This window comes from Chanodichthys erythropterus, chromosome 10 (genome assembly GCF_024489055.1).
Source record: "Chanodichthys erythropterus isolate Z2021 chromosome 10, ASM2448905v1, whole genome shotgun sequence".
In the NCBI taxonomy this organism is placed as follows: domain Eukaryota; kingdom Metazoa; phylum Chordata; class Actinopteri; order Cypriniformes; family Xenocyprididae; genus Chanodichthys; species Chanodichthys erythropterus.
This window is the reverse complement of record NC_090230.1, coordinates 10,810,947-10,827,232: the sequence shown is the minus strand read 5'-3', so window position 1 is coordinate 10,827,232 and position 16,286 is coordinate 10,810,947. Positions and strand designations below refer to the sequence as shown.

The 16,286-nt window shown below is 37.9% G+C and overlaps 1 protein-coding gene across 1 annotated transcript in view; it reads left to right on the top strand.

The window, feature by feature from the left end:
- si:ch211-246m6.5 (von Willebrand factor D and EGF domain-containing protein) overlaps nt 1-16,286 on the top strand; it is a 99,242-nt gene that overhangs the window by 64,533 nt on the left and 18,423 nt on the right. Inside the window, exons 19-20 of the mRNA XM_067398602.1 lie at nt 3,114-3,251; nt 6,678-6,875. Of these exons, the coding sequence (XP_067254703.1) occupies nt 3,114-3,251; nt 6,678-6,875 (336 nt within the window). The remainder of the gene's footprint in view (nt 1-3,113; nt 3,252-6,677; nt 6,876-16,286) is intronic.

Below are 16,286 nucleotides of genomic sequence, written 5' to 3'. Positions count from 1 at the left end.
TCTTATTTCTCACCATCTTGGAGTCCTTCAGGTGTTTTTTAGCAAACTCCATGCAGGCTTTCATGTGTCTTGCACTGAGGAGAGGCTTCCGTCGGGCCACTCTGCCATAAAGCCCCGACTGGTGGAGGGCTGCAGTGATGGTTGACTTTCTACAACTTCCTCCCATCTTCTGACTGCATCTCTGGAGCTCAGCCACAGTGATCTTTGGGTTCTTCTTTACCTCTCTCACCAAGGCTCTTCTCCCCCGATAGCTCAGTTTGGCCAGATGGCCAGCTATAGGAAGGGTTCTGGTCGTCCCAAATGTCTTCCATTTAAGGCCACTGTGCTCTTAGGAACCTTAAGTGCAGCAGAAATATTTTTGTAACCTTGGCCAGATCTGTGCTTTGCCACAATTCTGTCTCTGAGCTCTTCAGGCAGTTCCTTTGACCTCATGATTTTCATTTGCTCTGACATGCACTGTGAGCTGTAAGGTCTTATATAGACAGATGTGTGGCTTTCCTAATCAAGTCCAATCAGTATAACACAGCTGGACTCAAATGAAGGTGTAGAGCCATCTCAAGGATGATCAGAAGAAATGGACAGCACCTGAGTTAAATATATGAGTGTCACAGCAAAGTGTCTGAATACTTAGGACCATGTGATATTTCAGTTTTTCTTTTTTAATAAAAATGTCAACAATTCTGTGTTTTCTGTCAATATGGGGTGCTGTGTGTACATAATGAGGAATTTTTTTTTTTTTTTTGCAAATGGCTGCAATATAACAAAAAGTGAATATAAATATATTATATATATATGTATATATATATAGTTATGATGACTAGGTTCTCAAAACACTGCATTGATACCTCATCCTTGGATCACTGTTTTGTATTTATTAGTGTGTGCATTTTTTTTCTTATTGACTATGAAGCAGGTCATCTAAATAAGCACAAACTCTTGGCTCAATTTCATTTGCGATCCAATTATATTATCGTATCTTGCCAAAAACCCAGTCCTAGTTATGACCAGCGAACTCATTTAGTTTCTTCAGGCTTGAAAGCAACCAAGTATACTGTGTGTGGGTGAAAACAAAAGGCTAAAAAGCAACAAGTGCTCTTGCTTGGGAAACTCAGACAAACGATGAGGTGTTTTCACTCAGTGTCAATTCTGGGGTTGTTGGTTGAAATCTCTTCACTGGCGATGTGCGAATTAGTCTTTCCTGGATGCATAGGATGCAATGACTGTTGTTGCTTGAAGTTGAAATGAAAAGCTTTCTTGTCAAGATTCAAGCTTTTTACCTTGGTTTATATATATATATAAGGACACACAGCATATATCGAAACAGAAGAGTTTGTCCATTTCTACTAATATGCATGTGTGAGATGAACCGACACTGCTGATTGGATAAAAGTTTGTGTTTTGCTGCAGCTCGTAATGCTCTGGGCCTTTGCAGATGGTTTGGACATTTTTAAAGATCCCCTTCAAACACACTTCTAAGAGAAGCTACAAACAACACAAATACAAAAAAAAAAAAAAAAAAAAAATGGACAAATGCCCAGCAGCTAAGCCCACACAGAGGAAAGAGTATCTGTATGCTATTCTGCTACTGGGAGTAGTACACAGGCCAAAACACTGTGATGAATCGGTCCAGAAATGTTTTATCTTTGCTGAAAGCAGTGTTTGGTATGGATACGTGATGTTTAAGCAGACGAAAGAAGTGGAGGAAAATATTATCATTCTCTAGAAACAGTGCTTCACCACAATTTTAGTGTTTTTTCATACCATTTGAATTTCAAATGTGCATTATATTTGGTTAATGTCAAAATTCTGTATCTGAGAAGTGTGTTTGGACACATAATAAATTTAAACTTTGAATAACAGTTTTTTTGGATAAAAATGATAAAAAGTCATTTGTCAGGGGTCAAAGTGTAACATTGGCTCTAAATGCTATTGTTTTTCACAGTGACAATAATAAACATATCAAAATGCATATGAATCAAAATATATTGGCCAACAAGTTACTAGTTACAATTTGTGAGGAAAATGATTGTCGCAAACTTGCTGTCACAATTCTGGTGGTTACTAGGCAATTGCTATGCAGTCGCTATCGTAATTTAAAGACAATTAACTATAGCAGGTTCAACAAACAAGATAATACTGAATAACTTTGAATAATATTGTCAGTTACATTGTGTATTTTTGCCCACATTAGAGTTTTGTTTGTGAGCGAATCATTGTTTGAATTAATCATTTAAGTGAATGATTCAATTACTTACTGTTTAGTTTCTGAAAGAATCATGCTGTGTCTGAAATCGCATACTTTCTGGGTAGGTACTACATTTGAATTTGAATTTACTTCACAATTGTTAAAAAGTACACTCTGTATAGTATGAATACGGGTAGTATGAATGAAATTCGGACGTACTACGTTCTCCATGTTGTTACTGTCACTTGACCTACAAGTGTCAGTTTCAACACTTCACTGTCATTCATATATCCCCTTCTGTGGCTTCATGGGATAGTAAAGTGTCCATCTAATGCATACTTTAGAATCTTAAGAAGTAGTAGGTCATCCAGGGACTTTTTGCCTACTGTTTTTCAAATACTATGTATTTGGACATACAAATATATGGTGTACTGTTTTTCACATTCTATATAGTAGGGAAGTATTCGCTTTTGTTTCGATTTAGTTGATTTAATTGATTCGATTTAGTTATTACCACATTAAAGGTGCAGTCAGTTTACCATTTTTGGGGTCAGTTCAGGGGTCAGTTTCCACAGAATTTCACGATTGTGACCACACCTTAAAGTTTTGTTTGTGAATTAATCGGTATTTTGAACAAATCTGTTGAATGATCACTCCTAAAGCCATTTGTCACCACCTACTGGAGTAACGTTGTAACATGCAGAAAGAATCACTGATAAACCCACAACACTACACAGACTAAAGGGACATGTTGATGGAAAAAATATGAGATAGGAGGAAAAAATATATTTCAGTGCTTTTGCATTTTCATGATTTGCGATCCCCTGAGCAAACACAAAGTTTGCGAGAGAACTAAATGTCTCTTTATGGGCTCTATACAGACATATTTAATGATAGTAATAATTATAATATTCTTTTCTGTCCATAGGTGTCACATGTCAGGATGATGTGAATGAGTGTGTGAGAGGGGCATGTTTTCCTGGAGTCAGATGTGTGAACGGCTTCGGCTCTTTCAGGTGTGGCCCCTGCCCTCGGGGTCTGGAGGGAGATGGGATCTCCTGCAAAGGTAAGAACCCTAAATTTCTGCCTCTGAAAAAGAGTATGTTAAACAGTGCCAAACAAAATATGACCCCAGCTTTGTTGCACAAACAAAAAGGGGAACAAGAGTTTTCTTTTCTTGTTTTATGTTCACCTGCAGAGGCCAAAGCAGCACAATCCTGCTGTTCTACCCAGTTTACTTTAGGAAACACAGGGCTTTTCATTTCAAAGCATCAAAGTCTCAGCTTGAGTGCTTCCCTGTTTATGCTCACAGAATTGCCAAACAGATGTCAACATATTGTATTGCAATAAAACAACTATATACACTATATTGCCAAAAGTATTGGGACACCCCTCCAAATCATTGAATTCAGGTGTTCCAATCACTTCCATGACCACAGGTGAATAAAATCAAGCACCTAGGCATGCAGGCGGCTTCTACAAACATTTGAGAAAGAATGGGTCGCTCTCAGGAGCTCAGTGAATTCAAGTGTGGTACCGGTTGCCACCTGTGCAATAAGTCCATTTGTAAAATTTTTCCTCACTACTAAATATTTCACGGCCAACTGTTAGTTGTATCATAACAAAGTGGAAGCAATTGGGAACAACAGCAACTCAGCCACAAAGTTGTAGGTCATGTAAAAACACAGAGCGGGGTCAGCGCATGCTGAGGCGCACAGTACGCAGAAGTCGCCAACTTTTTCAAATAGTCAATAAGTACAGATCTCCAAACTTCGTGTGGCCTTCAGATTAGCTCAAGAATAGTGTGTAGAGCTTCATGGAATGGGTTTCCATGGCCGAGCAGCTGCATCCAAGCCTTACATCACCAAGTGCAATGCAAAGCGTCGGATGCACTGGTGTAAAGCACGCCGCCACTGGACTCTAGAGCAGTGGAGACTGGTGTTCTCTGGAGTGACCAATCATGCTTCTCTGTCTGGCAATCCGATGGACGAGTCTGGGTTTGGCAGTTGCCAGGTGAACGGTACTTGCCTGACTGCATTGTGCCAAGTGTAATGTTTGGTGCAGGGGGATTATGGGGTTGTTTTTCAGGGGTTGGGCTTGTCTCCTTAGTTCCAGTGAAAGGAACTCTTAATGCTTCAGCATTTTGGACAATTTCATGCTCCCAACTTTGTGGGAACAGTTTTTGGATGGCCCCTTCCTGTTCCATCATGACTGTGCACCAGTGCACAAAGCAAGGTCCATATAGACATGGATGAGTGAGTTTGGTGTGGAGGAACTTGACTGGCCTGCACAGAGTCCTGACCTCAACCTGATAGAACATTTTTGGGATGAATTAGAGCAGAGACTGCAAGCCAGGCCTTCTCGCCAACATCACTGCCTGACCTCACAAATGCACTTCTAGAAGAATGGTCAAAAATTCCCATAAACACAAAGCCTTCCCAGAAGAGTTGAAGCTATAATAGCTGCAAAGTGTGGCCAAACTCCATATTAAACCCTACAGATTAAGAATGGGATGTTACTAAAGTTCATGTGCACGTAAAGGCAGGCATCCCAAAACCTTTGGCAATATAGTGTTTATCAACTTAATATTTTTCATTATTTCTTGTTAAATAAATAATTATAAATATAATATTTATATATATTTTTTATATAGAGAGATTTATATAAATACAATCTTTAAATATATTTTAATTTTAAAATAATAATTTTTAAAAATACTTTTAAGACTAAAATGTTTAATCACTATGGTTATTAAAACATTAACAATACAAATCATATAGACAATGAGAATGAATACACCTCTTGCGATAAAGTTTTACTTTTATACTAAAATTCACTTTACATTACTTGTAATTGTCTAGAGGTTGTAAAAAAAGAAAAAAAGCCTAATTTGATTTTTTTCAAATGAAAATATTCTTGCAGTATAATAATGTCTGTTATTGTGATTAGGATGTGTGCAATAAATACAAATGATGTATTTTACATTTATTTAAGAGGCAAATTGCTTAAGAACAAAATTTTTATTTACAATGACTGCCTGGTATGAGGGTATTGTCCTCTAAAAGCGGGGAAGAGAAACACAATAATTTTAACACTTGACTTTTGACTTATATTTCTGAGACCTTAAACAAGATGTTTTCTATCAACTCAGACATCTATTGTCATTTAGCCTTTCATAAACCTAGGACCTTAAATCTCAGTGATTGATTGTGTCTGTTTCACGAAAAGATGCGTTGTGTTTGTCTCTGCACTGTTGCTCAAGGGGCTTCTCACAGATGGTTTCCCTTTTCCTCCATACGCTTTGACAAAATGCTCTGCAAATGTCTTTTGACCGTAATCTGCAAGTGATAAACCCTCGTTCACAGAAGCCCTGTGTTCACAGTTTCCCCCCAATCAGAGGGACATCGATTTGATGACTTCTTCATCCAGGCCCGGGCCCCTATTACAAACACAATCTGTGTGATTGCAGCATGCAGAAATACAACAGAGCAGCAAGAGCTGGATCTGTCGGCCCGTTTTGATTATGACCAGCAGATACAGTCCAGATGGCAAAAGATAGTTATCCACCTTGTGCACACACAGACACTATGCCAGACTCTGCTCTTGTCTAGAAATAATTGGTAAAACATCTCGGTAGTTTTCATGTGGAGAGAGAGAGAGAGAGAGATGAAGTGAACTTCTACAGTCTGAGATGTGCGACTCCTCTGACAAGCCAAATATATGACAGCCTCAACACTGAAACTCTTCCTTGAAGAACATTTCAGAGTGGCAGAAATTGCTAGGCGGTTGTTGTATCAAGCCCGATTCAGCACAAGATGTTCAACTAACACAAAGTATCAGTCTTGGAAAATGGGGAAAATAGAGTCAGAGAGATCTTCAATCACACATTTTTCATTCTTCATTGGAAACAGAAGTGAAACTCAAACCACAAGACAGTGAACATCCATTAGATACTGTATTAATGAGTTTGTTTGCCCATATAATCCTTAGGGTATTAGGTTAGCTAATTTGGCATGCTCTCCACTGTGGAGGGGCTCGATGAAGCAGCTTCAACTTGAGCTCTGAAAATGAAAAAGATGTAAAAATGTAACAGATAATTGTATCTCGCAAATCTGACATTTCGGTGATATAAAATTGCAATTGCAAGTTATAAAGTCAGAATTACGAGATGTAAACTCTCAATTGCAAGAAAGAAAGTCAGAATTGTGAGATAAAAAAGCCACAATTACCTTTTATTTTTTTATTCAGTGGTGGAAAAAAGCTTCCATACCTCAATTTTTTTTTCTTTTTTTTTCTCTGTTCTAGGCACTTGTGCATGATGGGTCCTTCCTAAATATATGGTGATATGACCAAAATTGTCCACAGTTTGCATGATTAAGGGGGCGACACATCTTACCCCACTCTCTGTCCTTCATTCTATGCTTGTGGCATCAGTAGCAAAAGCTGTCAAGTTCTTTTGAATCATGTCTCTCCATCTCTTTTTTTTCATCAGCACCAGCAAGATTGGTCACATCTCGTCCCATCACCTCTCAGGCCATCTCTTCATCCACGGCTCCTGCGGTGCGGTCCATCAGCAAAATGGCCACCCCCCTTCCTAAAACGACCTCCACTCACCTCTCGACAGAGTCCAACGAAGCTCCAAGCAAGACCTCGGTCACCAAAGCTGCCACCAACGCGAGTCAGAGAACTGGCAAGTAGTTGTTTCCATTGTTCTGTCTCTACATGTCCACAGATGGCCAGGAAACAAAACCGTGAGGGTTTCGTTTGGAGCCAAATCGCCCACTGCTGGAGTCATGACATTGCAGAAAACGGTTCTTTGTCTTTCCCTGACGCAGCGTGATGTCCCTTCAATCCCCCAAGAGTCATTTCCTGTGCTGGGTTTTTTTGTGTGTGATGTTCCCAGGAAATGACTTTCCTCCAGCTGCTAAGCACAAAGCAAGACAAGGCCTGCTGGCATGCCTTTGTGCTCACACCTCTTACCCTCTCGTCTTGGTATAATGCCTGAAATTAGCGATTCTAATTAGCCATGCCGGGCATTCATGCTCTCTGTGAAACTCAACGGCAAGGTTATGAAAAGGACGTCTCTCACTCTCTATTTGAAAGAGTAATAGTCAAGAGACATGTAGTCAAATCAGTTTTATAATCCTGTAGGAAAGTGAAATGAGATCTCTTCAATATATTGTATAATTAAATCTCTCTTTTTTTTTTTTCTTTTTTTTTTTTCTTTTAGAGGAGACACCCTAACAATTTTTACCTGTGTCTTTTTTGTCAGGAGAAAGAAAATCTAAAACACAAGAGATAAAAACAAATGTATCCATTTGCTCTCCAACCAATCTCATTGTTCTTCTCAGGTGAAGTAACAGAGATGTTAAAGAGATCTAGAGCTGCACGATTCTGAATAAATTGAGAAATACTCTTTTTTTTTTTTAATGGGGATCACGATTCTGTCTAGACAACTAAACAAAATAATATGTAATTTACTTGAGGTTCTGACAAAATGTTGAATGCTGCTGTGTATTTAATACGAATAATTCATTTGAATTTTTTTTTTTTTAAATATCGGTTTGAATGAATGAATCAGAGACTAACTAACTCATAAAGACTTTACTTGTTTCATTATTATATGGATCAATGTTCTTGAATGATTCAATGACAAATACATTTTTTAACAGTCACCACCTACTGGTGAAACAATGCAATTGATACAATCTTTCAAGTTAAGGTGGGTGCACACTGTGCAATTTTGGCCCTGATTTGGTCGTTTGAGACACATTTTGAGATTCCTAAAAGATTCCTATAATCCTAGGCAAAAATCTGTAGTCTTTGATCACTAGTTTGACATGTTCATCGACAGCCGATTAAATGTAGTTCCAAACTTAGGTTCAGGAGGAGCCTGTCAACCATCATAACGAGCGTATATAAGCAGCAGTCACTGCGTCATCCCAGTGACAATTCTTTCAGCATCCATCCTCCTCCCCATCTCCTGTTATAGGGGGGTTTAACTCAGAGCTCAAGCCGAGCCTCGGGTTCAGGTTCCTTCGAGGACAGCAAGCCAAGTTTGTTTTACCATTAACCATTCAGACTGAATGGGCAGCCGAACTCGCGAAAGACCTTTGCGATCAAATTGTACCTCAGACGAAATTCTGGCAGTGTCAGAAGATTTGGCACACAGTCATGCAGTGTGACTTCTCCTATGACAAATGTCAAATTGTCTTCATTTTTCAAGATAGACCGTGATCAAAATTAACGCTCGAGATTACTTTGTTAGCCACCATTTCAGTCCTGCGTGTAATGCAGCCTACTGTCACCGAATGTGTGTGGGTTGATGATGTAAAACTCCGGACGAGTTTTCAAGCGCACGTCCGTTTTTAACGCGTCTTGACTGTCGTACAGTCTGACATACAGGACAGTTGAGATCCCACAGTGTGACATGAGGATCATGTTCGTACAGTCTGACAAGCAACAATCGTAAAGGACTATTAGAAATCGCATAGTGTGCACCCAGATTTACTTTCAAAGGGTGATTTAAAAAGCTGATGATGGTGAAACTATCCAAAAAAATTGAAGAGACATATTTGAGATCACTGGAGCCTTTTAGCATGAGGGAAAAAACAGAGAAACGTAAACTAACATCCCCTCATTGCTATCTGAGAGAAACAACTGAGATATTAAAGAGGTCTACTGAGAAAAAAAGACCTTAGTAATATTACCTATATTTTCTTGAGAGAAAAATATCTCAACAATGTCTCAGATTTCCATCACATTTTTCAAAACACTCAAGAGTTAAAAATTTAAATATGAACTTTCTCAGTAAATTCTTGTTGGTTCCTTAAACCCTAGAGGAGACAGAAGTGAAATTGCTGGGGTCTTTTTGTCAGCAGAAAAAATAGTCTCCATTGTGTCCCAACTGAAAGAGAAACAACTAAAATTTAAAGATCTTCTGAGCTTTGGAGGATATCTCAACAATGTCTGAATGACAGATTACCAAAGTCTGAAATTACAAGTCAAAGATCTCAATATGAACTCAAACATCAAAAATAAAAATGAAATCATCTGACCTAGATGAAAACCAATTACATTTTTGATGTTAAACCTGGTGTGTTGCATCATTATAAGACATATTTGACCTGAAAATGATTGGAAGTGAGATTTATGATTGGAATTTTGGTCTTTTCCTCACACAGACCTGTCAAAGACACGAGAAATGGAGCGCACAAGTCATAAGACCTATCTTTATGGCACTTTGTTGCAAATAGCTTAGGGGCCTAACGATATTTGCTGGGACTGGCACAACAGGCCCCTGGAGGACATCAGTTTGGAGAATGTAAATTGGCTTTATGGCTCCATTTCCTCTCCTCATCTTCCCTCTCTTCTCCTTTTCACTCCCTCAGGTTATGTCCTCTGGGAGTAAAATGGAAAGATAGAAAGATGAGATATCAACCACAGAGACTTGATGGGGTTCCCAAGGGAATATTTGTACTCTAACTAGCTTTGCAAAGACATTTTTTGCGGCTTTTTGTTTTTAATTACCACAACATCATCTTTCTCTTAACATTTTGTCTGATTTTCTTCAAAAAATATTTTGGAGAAATAAAAATGAAAAATTTAATGAAGAATCTATGAAGAATTTCATGAGAAATTTTGAGATCTTGATTGCAGTCTTTAATATCTTTGCATATATGAGAATAGTTTGATAATTTTGAGATCTTAGGAGATTTGTGATTACTGAAATTCTCAAGGAAAAATATATGAGAACCAGAATATGTAGAGAGTGTCTTAATTTGATCCCTTCTGAATCCCAATTGCAGTCTTAAGAGCAGCACCAGAGATATTCAAAAGATCTCATTTGGGATTGTCCTTTCTTACCCAGGTGAAACAAGTGCCCTAAAATATGTATTTATTTACCACTTGTAGTACACTTGACCCATCTTTCATACACTTTTATATATTCATCATACTTAGGCAATACACTTATGAATTATTAAAATTATAAGAAAAATATATGATAAATATATACAAAATGTATTTATGATGTATTGCCCACATATTTTTATACGTTAAAGTGGGGGTATCACACACAGTTTCTGCCAATCTCATGTTAATCCTGTGTACATATAGAGTAACAATGCATCCTTCATATCTCTGAAAAGTTTTTAGTTTTGTCATATTTATAAAAGATAGATACGCTAAACCGATCCTGGAGGCCTGTCTGCCGTCGGTGCTGTGGAAGGAGCTAAAGAGTCACGAGTGCACGCAGCTTCTACCTAAAGATCACATGCTAGCTGCGACATCATTACAAATAAAAAGGGAACAAAAAACGTTTGCGTTGTTTACATTATATGAGCCAATTTCCAACACAACACAGACATCTGATGCAGCTTTACTCACTGCCCCCGACCTGCAAATCCACCGCCGAACTGGGACTTGTTTACAAAGTATTCATCACCGAATTCCCGGGAACAAACAAATGCACAAATACATGCACAGCTCCATTGCTGCCCTGGAAAAACAAACTTCATCCACTGTTCCCTTAACCCTGGGTTCTATGGGAAGCTGAAAAGGGTCATCTTTCCCTCACAACCAAAAACACAGGAGCTGTGTGTTGACAGGAGCTGCGTGTCATTTCGGAGGCTGCGTTCTCTGGAGGTCACATATGAAGGCTGAATACTTCATCAAGGATGTCATATTTAAGAGAAGTAACCGTAATAAAATTGACTGATATTCATTGTGAGGTGTAAAATACTGTAATTTCTTTCTTACATTGCAATCTAATGGTTATTTTTCTTAAATGAGACTGCCTCGATGATATATGCAGCCTTCAAAGGTGCAGCCCCTGAACTGGGACACAGCCATTGTTGAAAAATCTCTCTGCTTCCGTATCCCAAATGAAACGCGTTGATGGACGTGCTCTTGATCTGGGTGATGTGTGTGCACGCTTATCAGGGAGAAGTGCCTATACAAGGAATTCTGCTCTCTTTTGACATCATAGGACACATTTGAAAAAAAACCCGAATCCTGTACCGAAACCAGAAGTAGTGGATTTGGCACAGAAATACTCCGTCATACGTCCAACTCGTGTTTTGAAACTTTGGCCATGTTTAGCATGAGAATGCCACTCTTTAACAGTGTCAATAAGTCAGAATGCATGAAATAGCATTTAACCTGCATGTTTATTCATGAAAATCTATTAAAATGGAACTTAGTGACAGTATATATAAAAATCCACTAAAAGTTTGTGCTAATTAGTGCATTTATATTAAAGGTGCCCTAGAATTAAAAATTGAATTTATATTGGCATAGTTAAATAACAAGAGTTCAGTACATGGAAAAGACATAGTGAGTTTCAAACTCCATTGTTTCCTCCTTTATATAAATCTCATTTGTTTAAAAGACCTCCGGAAAACAGGCGAATCTCAACATAACACCAACTGTTACGTAACAGTCGGGGTGTACGCCCCCCAATATTTACATATGCCAGCCCATGATTGAGGCATTACACAAGGGCAGTTAGTATTACACAAGGGCAGAACGTCTGGATGTGCACTGCTGAATAATCAGACTAGGTAAGCAAGCAAGGACAATAGTGAAAAATGGCAGGTGGAGCAATAATAACTGACATGATCCATGATAACATGATATTTTTAGTGATATTTGTAAACTGTCTTTCTAAATGTTTCGTTAGCATGTTGCTAATGTACTGTAAAATGTGGTTAAAGTTACCATCGTTTCTTACTGTATTCACGGAGACAAGAGCCGTCGTTATTTTCATTATTAAACACTTGCAGTCTGTATAATGCATAAATACAACTTCATTCTTTATAAATCTCTTCAACAGTGTAGTGTTAGCCAGTTAGCCACAGAGCACAGCCTCAAACTCATTCAATATCAAATGTAAACATCCAAATAAACACTATACTCACATAATCTGACGCATGCATTCAGTATGCATGACGAACACTTTGTAAAGATCCATTTTGAGGGTTATATTAGCTGTGTAAACTTTGTTTATGCTGTGATAGAGTCGAGAGCTCGGGAGGGGGCGGAGAACGCGCGATTTAAAGGGGCCGCAACCTGAAATCGGCTCGTTTCTAATCAATTTAATGTAAATGTAGGATTACTATATAAAAGTCTACTAAGATTTAACTAATTTTTCAAAGCATTCAAAGCACACTTTTAGAAATACACTAATAAAACTCCTCTCTATATTTCTGTGGTAGTATACTTTATTTCAGAGCACTAAAAATTAGAACAATTAGTGGTATTAAGTATACTTTTTCAAGTGCACTGAAGCACTACTGAAGTACAAATATACTTTTTAATTAGTGTATTTAGAGTATATAACTTTTACGATTTTATTTAGCACAAAAAATAATGTTCTTGGTTGTATTTAAGTTTTTTTTTTTAGAGCATTCAAGTATACTTTTTTTCACCTGGGTATGGAAAGGTGGGGATTGTCTATAATTGACTAATGTAGCGTCTGGACCAATCAGCCACACAATTATTCATGGTATTTAATGAATTACCCATAAACTCACTCTCACTATCAAAGTTCTCTGAACTCATCCCCCTAAAACTGCAACCAACATCCCAAGTGTAGCTAGCACACAGGCACAACTAGGTGTCCTGTTACAGTTATATGGTACTTTTATGATCCATAAGAATGCTGTAGAGACTAGTGACTCATCCTTCCTGAGAAGGACAAATAAACTCTCTTAATCCTACGTATTCTCTATATAACCACTTGGGAAATGTATAAACATGTATCCAAGTTTCCCATCTCATGACTTTCCTTTTATAGGCTTTATTCTATGTATTAATTCTCTCTTTTGAACTATTTTGGTATTAATGTTCCATAGTTGCAAATGTATAGTTAACTGAGATCACATTGGCAGCATGTTTGGTATCTACGGACTCCAACTTTAATTTCCTATTTGGTAATTTATGTTACATGTTACTAACTCTGTGACACATTAGTATTATAAGAATTTAGAGGGTTCTTTTCTCATTCATCCAATCCAGTGTCTTATGCTAATATCTTGCTACAGAACAAAGACTCGTAAAACTTCCCTCCGAGGGGGCAACTCCTTATTGGCTCAGACACCTTAAGAGGGTGTGACCTCTTCACCTCTTATATTCATGGATCACAAGATAAAACCTCTCTCTTCCTGCTCTTCCTCCTCTTCTTCTCTTTTACTGATGAATGCTGACGTCAAGATGATGCTTTAAGAAGCTAGAAGCTTCTAAGGAACCCCAAGCTTGTGCCAGGCCTCGGCCTAGACCTTCCATTCACCAAAGATCCTCTGAATCCAGCCGGTTCTCTTTCGTCAAGAAAATATCAGCAAAGATTCAACGGGAGCCTCCACAAATTGCATCAGGACAGTTTTAATTCAACTTGGAGAGACATGCAAGTATCAAACTTAGTCTCATTATCGGATACATTGAGTATCCTTACCCCTTTTAAAGAAGGGCCTGTTAAAACTAAACTGATGGTTTGCTCAAGGCTGTTGATCTGCTGAATGTCCAACAATGCTATAACTTCTTGCTTCCTGTACTCTGCTTTCTCTCTCTCTCTTGGTAAACTGTATGCATGTATGTGTGTGAATGTTAGAGTAGTTTAAGTGTTTAGTCTGGTTAATAAAGTCTTGTTCATGTCACACGTAAGGTTGTCTGTGTTTTGCGCTCATGTACTGGAGTCCCTATTCATGTCGGTCCTGACTACAGGCTTTTAGTAGAATAAGATTGTTATTTCCCATAACCTGGAAATGAACATTTCTTAGTTAATAAACAATTAACACTGTGTGTTCATTGAACAACAGGTTAATTGATTGTAATATTAATTTTATTACATTAAGTTAATTTTATTGACTGATTAAAATATTAATAATTAATTATAACTAGTTATGATTAATTATTCATATTTATTTTGAGCTAATTTGCTACAAATGGCGAGAGAATGCGGGCATGAATAAACAAAGATTATGAGCTTAAACCACTGTCAATTTAAAAGTGTGCATTTGATAATTCCAGTCAGAATATGTCAGACGATGTGCATTTTGGTCACTAATTGCTGGCTTGTTAGATGCTGATAAAGTGATAGCTTGAATTGACATCTCTACTGTAACTGAAAGAGTCTACTCTTAAGACATTTTAGCATATGTTCAAATGGTATCAGTGTAAAGTTAATCTGATTTTAGCGAAGAAATCCTAATCTCAGTATTAGAGCGTAAGCCTGTGTTGACGAAGGAATCTCAGCTCAGCGGCATGTAAACTGTACCAGAATTGATTATTCTGCTTTGGTTGGAGAAATACCAATTGCAGTATTGCTTAACCTGTTTCTGATGAATGAATCTCAGTACAGTGTTATATAAATGTAGATTTGGGTAATGCTCCCCTTTTATAGTTAAGATTGATGTCATTCATCTAAACTTTGGCTGCATCTACAAGCATAGCTACCTCTTGACCAAAACTGTGTTTCACTCGCTGAAAGGAATATCAGTATACCTGCACAAGACGGACTTAACTATATATGCTTAAACAAGCTTTGACTTACAGCAAACTGTGTAATTACCCTTTAAACAAGTACAAGACGTTGTTTAAAGTAGAGAGAAGAGTTTACATGAGTAAAATTTGCAAATGCCAAAACATATTTGCATTTTACTGAATGTAATATCAAGTTTTTGAAAATCTGAAAGTATAAGCGTCACATTTTAACTCTGTACGTAACTAGTTTGAAATGAGCAGACAGTCTCAATAAACTGTTTGAATTGCTGTAGTGTGCATTGGTTCCCATGACAACGACTTGTCACAGGAAGTGCTAACTCATCACCTTGTGATGCCATGGTGTAAACAAACCAGGCTAGGTCGCTAAGCTAACCCCACCTAGCAACCCTTCCGCTCAGGCTAAGCTAACTAATAGCTTCTACAGTTAGTGGTTAGCATCATTTACGTGAAGCCTTTAACTATAGCTTGTGTGTATGCAGTGTGAACTGATCTAAACCAATTTCCTTAACCATATTCCTGGTTTTCTGATTTCTCTCTTTCCTTACCTTTAATTCTTCTCAGCTAATTTCACCTGCACTTAGGTGCATTTCTCTCTGAACACTGTTCAGCTAAATCTGCAGTTACTAGGGTAATTAAATCTAAATTTAATTACATGTAAACTGTTTAACTAAAGAAGAATTCTAGGATTTATTGAGATTTTTCAATAGCACGTTGACTAAACTTCTAGGAGGGACACACACATGGTGTGGTCCTGAACTCGCTGCAGCTGTGACCAACTATACAGTGATTTCCAAAGCTAATCTAATTGTTAATCACTAGTGCTATTGACTATTCCCAATACCAAGTCATTCTGCTGTTTTAATCACTTCTTTAAATATTTTATTGGTTTTAATTATAATAGCAGTCAGCTATTTGTTTTTACTAGAATTATTTCTTTCATCTATGTGATTTATTTACATTTTCCTGTTTAGTCTTGTGTGGTTTAATTTCCCAATATAACCACAAGCAACTAGACATACTCTCCTTCTTGATTTTGTTTATTTACAACAGTTGCTTCAATTTTATGAGCCAGTTACAAAGGAATCTGAATGATTGCTATGGCATAATTTTGAGCACCACTAATAAGCACAATCTAATAGGAAAGCTCTCCTCTTCCTCTCTCTTTCTCTTTTCCATTTGTTCGGAGGTCAAGCCTGTTGTGAGCCATCAGTAAGAAATACTAAGAAATAATCTGACCACAAGAACCATCTTAAGTCATTTATTAAAGCTAGCTGTATTTTATACACCTGGCTGCTCACTGTGCCTTTAGCCCTAAATTCTGTTTGATCTTGCAGTAGTCTCTTGCCCTTACTCTCACCACAAGCGTGCCTAAATGTTGCAGATGCTCAGCCTAACTGCCCAGATGGCAGACCAAAAGGACTGGCTATGTGTCGTGAGGAACACCCTCCTAACCAGTGCTGCTGAGCAATTACGGCACCAGAGCCAAAAGCAACTGGACAAAGATGGAAGAGAAGTAAAGGCAGACGACTCAAACCAGAGGTGTGATCACAATGATCTGACTGAAGTCAACTTCTTCCTGGCCCACATCCTCGCTGTTTTG